The sequence below is a fragment of the Elaeis guineensis genome, chromosome 7 (genome assembly GCF_000442705.2).
Source record: "Elaeis guineensis isolate ETL-2024a chromosome 7, EG11, whole genome shotgun sequence".
Lineage (NCBI taxonomy): Eukaryota > Viridiplantae > Streptophyta > Magnoliopsida > Arecales > Arecaceae > Elaeis > Elaeis guineensis.
This window is the reverse complement of record NC_025999.2, coordinates 62,962,651-62,970,679: the sequence shown is the minus strand read 5'-3', so window position 1 is coordinate 62,970,679 and position 8,029 is coordinate 62,962,651. Positions and strand designations below refer to the sequence as shown.

At 41.6% G+C, this 8,029-nt stretch overlaps 1 protein-coding gene across 1 annotated transcript; it reads right to left on the bottom strand.

The window, feature by feature from the left end:
* Positions 1–4,165: 4,165 nt before the first annotated feature.
* Positions 4,166–4,672, bottom strand: LOC140859391 (ubiquitin-conjugating enzyme E2 7-like). Its single transcript, XM_073261042.1, has one exon. The coding sequence runs from the start codon at positions 4,670–4,672 to the stop codon at positions 4,166–4,168; it is 507 nt and encodes a 168-aa protein (XP_073117143.1).
* Between the last annotated feature and the right edge of the window lie 3,357 nt (positions 4,673–8,029).

Sequence of the window (8,029 nt, the reverse complement as noted above, 5' to 3'; positions counted from 1 at the left end):
GTTAATAGGAATCCTAATACAAGTAGGACTTATATTATGAGATTGAATAGGATTCAATCCTTATGCCTATTTAAAGGGATCTCTCCTAAGATCCTTAGAGCATCAAAACCAGCAGCCCCTCACACCCAAAGGCTCTCCCCATGCCCTCTCTTCCTCTCCCTTTCTCTTCTCTTGGGTGTTCTATACACCCCTTCTTTGGGATGCGTGCCCTAAGGAGTTTCACACCCAGAAGAGTTTGGATGCCTCTTCCTTACTGGTTTCTAGCATTTGGTAGCAGCACATAGTAAGGAGAAACTCTAGAGAAGAGGAAAAAAAGAAGATCAAGGAGAAAGATCAAGTGTTGATCGCGATCCAAGCTTCGTTCAGATTCAGCAAGCTAAATTTTGGAGAATCAAAATTCAGATTATAGAGGACTGTTCCAGACTAATCTCGAGTGGATATTCATAGAGGTCGGATACTTGTGCAGCTAACAGAGAGCCTCATCTCTTTCAGATTCAGTTTTGAAAAAAGAGATTGTGAAACAAGTATGTGATTTGATCACAATCTGAATTTTAGCATATATCAATTTCAGCATATGAAATAGATCCATGTGGTTTTATATTTTTATGCATGCAAAATTCAGATTAAAAGTATTTTAATCTTATTCTCTGCTATAGTGTTTAGAAAATAAATATTTTGAAACACATATGCATGCACCAAATCCAGAATTCCAACACTGTATCCCTCAAAAGTCATCATCAGAGAAAGAAACAATACCCCCTGTATGCTATCTCTTCACTCCTTCAATTTGGCCTTTTGCCCCTACTCTCGATGAAACTATGCTGATGACACCAGCCATGAGTCAGTTGCAATTGTTCTCCTCATGGGGCTGGTGTTATTGCAGCTCTTCGGATGCTCGATTTTACTACTCCTAAATATACTTATCAAGGTAGTCTTTTCTAATCAGGACTTCAATTTTATCTTTAAGCTGAAAGCATTCCTCAATATTATGAACATGATCATCATAGAAGCGGAAGTACTTTCTCTTGCTTCTTCTATCTGGAGGGACTTTCGTTGGTTTAGGTCATCAAAGATACTTCTGAACTTCCATCTCCATTAGGATTTGTGTTTGAGGAGTGGATAGGAAGGGTATAACAATTGAACAACCAAGGTGGGCTCGGCTTGTGATTTTTTAGTGGTCAAGAGGATTCTTCTTCTACTTGGATCGTTTGAGGATCCTCCCATCCTCACTTCTTGCTAAGGGTCTTCTTTCTTTCCAACTACTTCCGTGCCGCCTAACCTTCTTCCACCTACACATTTTTAGACTCAGGCCAGCAAATTGGCATAATCCCTCAGAAAAATTTTGTTGAGGAAGAAGATGAGGTGCTTATTTTGTAGTCCTCACTTGAGCACCAATATTGCTATCGACTCATCGAGATTGCACACCTCCAACATGGCATCATTAAAATACACCACATGGCTGCGCAGCAACTCACCCTCTTCTTACTAGATGGAGAAGAGGTTGTCGACATTTTTTGATCGGGCACAACTACAACTAAAGTGAGCGATAAATAACCTTTCAAGCTATTCAAATGAATAGATGGACTCCGGCTAGGGGCCCAAATACCATGTTCATACCAACTTCTTGAGGATGACCATGAAAGTGAGATAGAGGAGGGTGTCCGAGACATCCTGCAACATCATAAGGTTCTATAATTCTTCAAATGATTGAGGGGATCTGAGGAGCCATCATACGGCTCCACCTAAAGCATCTTGAACTGACTCGAAATTGGTTCCATCTGAATAGCTTAAGAGAAGGGAGGCTAAGAGTTGAAGTCGAGACCATCATTGTTTCGGTAAGCCCTGCTCTGAACCTCATCGAGGTAGTACTCAATATCTTGGACCTTTATTTTTGAGCTCTTCCTCTCGATGTGATTTTTCGGGCCTAAGGGAGTAGCCCAGGGTCAAATCTCTATTGGAGGAAGAGCACCATCATCGATCCTCCTCCCTCAGGCTCCGATGAGAGGATGATTGGGGTGCAAAAGTAGGAGCATCGTGAAAGAACCATTGGGGGGTGGATTTCAGGCTCTCGAAGTAAGACCACTAGCTATGTCGAGAAGGAGCCACCTGAGAAATCGGCTCCAGATGCTGCGATTGCTTCACCACTGCTAGAGTCGTTACATAATGCTAGTCAAAGCTTGATCGATGATTAGGGTGTCGAATGGTAGTGGATCCATCATAACAAGGGACTGCATAGCGACGGACCCTAGGGTGGTGCTACTCTAGTTGCCGTAGATGGATTGTTAGTGAGAGGGGGTGCAATTGTATGCTCTTGTCCATACAATACTCTCTTTCCTCTTTGAATGGGCTTTCAGATCCTTTGTCTAATGATAATCTGTTGTTGCAAGTCTTCAATTCGAGGCAGATGCAGCTGAGGTTGGATGCTGATTGGAGGCTGAGGCATCAAAAGGGAATCTACAAAAGAAGTCCACACTCACTAAGGGTTTTTCGATGGAGGACTCTTTGACAGTTAAGTTAGCCAAAGCTTGAAAACAATAGAAGAAAAAGGAAGAATGGTGAGAGTGAGCGTGGGAGATTAAGAGTGAAGGATATAATATTCTCCTCCAAAAATTGATCTTATCTGAGGGTTCTCTTGGTATCTCTTTATGTTGAAATGGAGCTATAGGTTGCTAGCTAAAATTTGTAGACCATTAGGTTTGATCCTTTTGATCATTAAGCCACATTCTGACAGATTGTTAGGAAAGAGAATCTTCCTACTTACCTACAAATTAAAGTTGTTAAGCTGTTGTGGATTTTCTATGTGGGTGAATGAGCTAGCAAACCGAAGTTGGCACAAAACCGAGGCCTCATACCAATGACTGCTTTGAGGTTCAAGGGTGCCATCTCTTGTCAACTGCATGGCTCTATTTTTAATTTTCAATGAGATCTGACCACAGGGTCAGTAAGGCTCCGACCACTTGCTTGGTTAACATCTGGGCCAAAGGTCGGTGTGAGACCGCTGATACAAAATCGGTCCACCTCAGTTTCTCGATTCTTAATATTTGGGATAGTCTCGCTAACTCGCTAGTGAGTGCTCGGTCGTATCCCGAGAATAGAAGGATTGGTTTGGGCAGTAGATTACCTCCATTTCAAGTAGAAATCTTCAAGTGCAGGGAAAGACCCTAATTTTCAGCATCTAAGAAAACTCACCCACTCACATCTGCTGTGTGAAAGCAAGAAGTGCCACAACTCTGATGCATATCAACAATACACACCGACACTCCATGTCAGCATCAGAATCCGCATCAAGAAGTTGGAGCCATGAATCCGAGTTGCTGCTCCATAGAAACAAAACGCTCCTCTCTACCTAGAAAAATTTATGATTAAAAAAGATTAATCCTAGCGAAATTTGTGATTAAAATTCTGTTTCGTCCTCCGTCTTGGTGTCTGTGTCAGGTGGGGCAGTGGTATTCTAGGAGCTGAGTATTTGGGTAGGAGAAGATGGTTTATTTTAAAAGAGTGATCAAGAAATTAGATCCTGTGAATGGCAAGTATCTAATGTCTATCGGTTAGAACTAGAATGCCTATGTAAAATTTATTGTTAACTAGGGAATATTGTGGTAATTGGAGATTGAGATCTCAACTCTGGCTGTGTATAAGGTCTCTTACATGGTCACAAGAGGCCTAGGTTCTTCCCACCAATTTTAGATAGTAAAAGAAGAGAAAAAGGGTTTGGAGATGATATTCGAAGAAGGCATCTTGCAAAAAATAAGAAAATATTTTCTCTCTCCATCTTCAATAGATTCAATTGAATAGATTTCTCGTTCACAGTGATATAATTAAGAAAAGCAAAAAGAAGGTTGCAATATTTTCTAACAAAAAAATAAGAAAAATACTTTTACACTTTCTTTCACAAGTTTCAGCATAAAAGATTTTATCGTTGGAAAACCAATAAATAAAAATTAAAGCATATTTCAAAGCTTACTTAAATTAAATCGCACTTCTCACATGATCAAAATTCCATAGAAATTATAATATTTATTTCACCGTATCTTCCTTCTCTGCCGACAAGAAAATTTCCTCCTAGAAACAAAAATTTATTAAATCATATAACTACTAAACCGAATTAGATAATAACAATCGTGGAACAAAATTGGTTATAGGAACCGACAAAACCCTCAACCGCTCACAGCATTTCCTGAGACCTCCTTACTATGCGAGCAACCTTCTTCCTGAACGCATGTCTCCTCTCCCTCCACTCGATCGCAGCGTCCACATTGGCCGGCGACTCAACGTTAGGGCTCGAAAGCATGGAGATGACGCTTAGAATTATGGTTGTGACGGTGTGCACGGGCAACCACCGCTCGCTGGCCTTCTCGTAACCATGCGGGTCGTCGCCAGGGGCATGCAGGATGGAGATGCACACGCGCCCGTCGGTGTACACGTTGGGATGCCACATCTCCGACGTGAAGCGGACCTCAGGTGGGCTGTTGGGGTAGTTAGGTGGAAACGTCATCACGACGTCGAACACGCCACCTTCGTAGATGGTGTCGACGGGACCAATGATGGTCACCTTCCACTCGAAGATGTTGTTCTCATCGACGAGGCCAGCGGAGAAGCCTTCTACGGCGTTCCGGTAGAGCTCCTTGAGCTGTTTTTGGAGGAGGAGTTTTGCATGGGTCTCGGTGGCCATGAGGAGATGCTAGGGATTTGGGCTTGGAAGGGTAGGGGATTGCAAAGAGAGGACTCAGGTCGTGGTATATTTATAGGGATGGCAAACGCCCGAAGTTTCCTAACAGAGGACCAGACACGTTCCTACAACAATAAGGATTGTGAGTCATAAAAGGATTTTGAGATTGGAAGGAGTTTGTTAGGGAGACGATTTTGATTAGTTTTCATATCAGTCATACCTGCACGTACTCCACGTCATCGTCGGGATCCTAATCAAAAACTTGGAGCCAGGCCTCCGACTTGTTGTTCCGCAGAAACACCTCAACCCTCCTCGTAGAAAAACCGGGGGACACAGTCCGCGGAGTCCTGGAACTCACACGGGTCCGCGAATCGGAAGACGAGGCGCGTTGGTTCGTCGTTCGATCTAGTCGAGGAGGCCCTCGACCAGGGGGGAGCGGAAAAGGTCCGACGCGGGCGGAGGGTCGTAGGAGGGAGGAGGGGGAGAAGAGTCGTGAGAGGGTGAGGCGGAGCTCGACGGTTCGGAGATATCCTGGCTTGAGGAAGCCATGAGCATGGGAGAAGAGTGGGAGAAAATTGGGTTTTAGTTGGGGTTTTACGAAAGCTGGGGGAGGCGGTGATTAGAACCCGGTAAGTTAACGTCCTAATTGTAGTCCCACGTCGAGTAATAGAAAAATTTCCCTTTCACTTTCAAGAGACATGCTACGGGCTCGGGTTTTGAACGGTCTTATGTTGATAGGTATCAAGATGCTTAAAAGATTTGGTCAATTCTTTAATGACTTTTTGGCATCTCATTTTGATATTTTGATATTTTTAATTGGTCAATAAATATTGTCACGTTCCCGATCCGAGATTGTGAATCGAGGGTCATGGCAACTGCCGCATACTCATGAAGAACTCTCTCCATAAGCATGCAAGGCATCTCATCACGATATCAATGCATCACAGTGAAAAAAATTCAAATAATTATTATTCAACTTTAATTCAAGTAATTAAATCAGATGTCTTACATCCAATAAAATTTTTCACTAACAATAAACAACAGATCTAAGTTCAATGAAGTTGACAATGCTAAATCTCGCCTCTAAAAGCTCTGTCCCAATATTTCTTCCCACGCTCGAAATTAATTATCTGAATCTGAAAAATAGAAAGAAAGGTAATGAGCTAGACAGCCCAGTAAGTAACAAGTATCTCTACCAGATATTTCAGATATTATATAATTTTCAAGAATAATGCTGCAATAAACATAAAAATATATTTCATGCTGATTTAATGCAAATCCAATATTTTCAAATATTCACATATAATATAATCATAAATCCGATTCGATTCAAAACACTCGTAACTCAACAGCCTTGACTATGACCAACGTTTAACCCCCATTGGCGGGGTCTACAGAATACCAGCGCACAACCCCTACTGGCAGGGTCCACAAACACCAGCGCACAACCCCCACTGGCAGGATCCACTGAGTACCAACGTATAATCCCCATTGGCGGGGCCCACTGAAACATAGTTAGGCTGAGAGCATAAATCCGATCTGTATCAAAACACTTTGTACCATAATATATATTATAATCTTTCACTAAATATGTGCATAAATCGATATACCATAACATTTCGAAAGCACTTTTCTTTCAAAACATAATTTCATAAATCATGCATAATTTCAGAGTATAATTATTTATTTTCAGAATAAATATGGAATATCTCAAGAAGATGATCCATTACTTACCTTTTATGGAGCACTGAATGAACAGATCGACTAACTTCTAGGAGATTCTTCCGCGCCTATTATCTAAAATTATATTTTTACATTAATTTAATTCAAAATTAAATCTAACAAATCCCAAAATCAAAATCTCACTTAAAATCAGACTCTTCCCTAAACTTGATCAAAATCATCAGATGAAGCCTTCCACTACGCTAATCCTAGAGGAATAACTTTAGAGAGAGAGAAATCCATCAAGAGAGAAAAACAACCTAGAGAGAGAAAATTCTAGAGAGAGAAAGTAGAGAGAGAAAGTCCAATTCCAGAGAGAGAAAGTCAGGGTTCAGACTGAGAGAAGAGAGAGAAACTCTCTCTCTCATCAATTTTAATTTTTTATTTATTTATTTATTTATTTATTTATTTGTTCATACATATATATATATATAAATATATATATATATATATTTATTATTTTTTTTCTTTTCTTTTCTTTTCTTTTTCTTCTTTTTTTTTTTTCTTTCCTTTTCTTTTTCTCTTTTTCCTTCTTCCTCTTTTCTTTTTTTTTTCTTCTTTTTCTTCTTTTCTTCTTTTTCTTTTCTTCTTTTTCTTCTTTTCATCTTTTTCTTGGTTCTTCCCGTGCCGGAACAGGGGACGGTGTCTCCTCCTTGGTCGGGCCGTTCAAGCCACGACCGCCACGGCGGAGGCCGGCGGCCGACAGGGGCCACTCCTCCAGTCACGGAGGAGAGTGGCCGGCGGTCAATTTCGATCGCCGGCGTCGAAAAAGTTCAGGGAAAGAGACCAAAAATAGAGTCTTTTTCCCCGATCGAAAATCGACGACGCTCGTCGCCGGCAGCCGCGTACAGGGCATGGGAGCAAGAGGAAGGAAGGAAGGAAAAGGAGGGAAGCTTACCTTGACCTCCGGTGGCCTCGTCGGAGAGCAGTCACGGCGAGAACAAGGCAAGGGATCGCGGCTCTTCTTCGAAAAAATCAGAGAGGAAAAGAGGGGAAAAGAGTCGATGGATCGATTCTAAAGAGAGGGGGTCTTCTTATAGAAAATCCTAGGACTCCGAGGGGTCTTAGGAGTCCGATTTTGCTTGGGTTTCGCCGGAGAAGAAGACTCCTACCGGGAGTCTTCTTCCCGATTTTTGATCCCCTATTTTTTTTTTTTTCGTTTTGGGCTTGGGTCTAGGTTTTGGGCTATCACATTCTTCACCCCTAAAAAGAAATTTCGTCCTTGAAAATTTTCATACCTGTCACCATTATATTGGAAGCCTGTGGATTCTGTTGAGTAAGCGCATAAACTCTTTCCTGGGTTTTAGAAATCTGTCCGCCACCCTTATGTTGTCCTTCATGAGTTCTTTTGCCAGCTTGATTTTCGGTATTTAGCGGGCAGCTAGCGATTTTATGATCCATCTGACCACATTTGAAACAAGCATCTGTATTCCAATAGCAATCCTTGTCTGCATGATTTTTGCCACATCTGGAGCACGGCTCACCATCAATCTATTGAGTCTTATTGTCTACTGTTCCCTTAGCTGATCTTTTGATATTTTTATTATTCTGCCCTTGTGTATTATTTGATTTTGCTCTCTTTCTTTGCCTTCTTTCCCTTTCTATGCGTTCTTCATTGACTTCTCTTTCAATTATCAG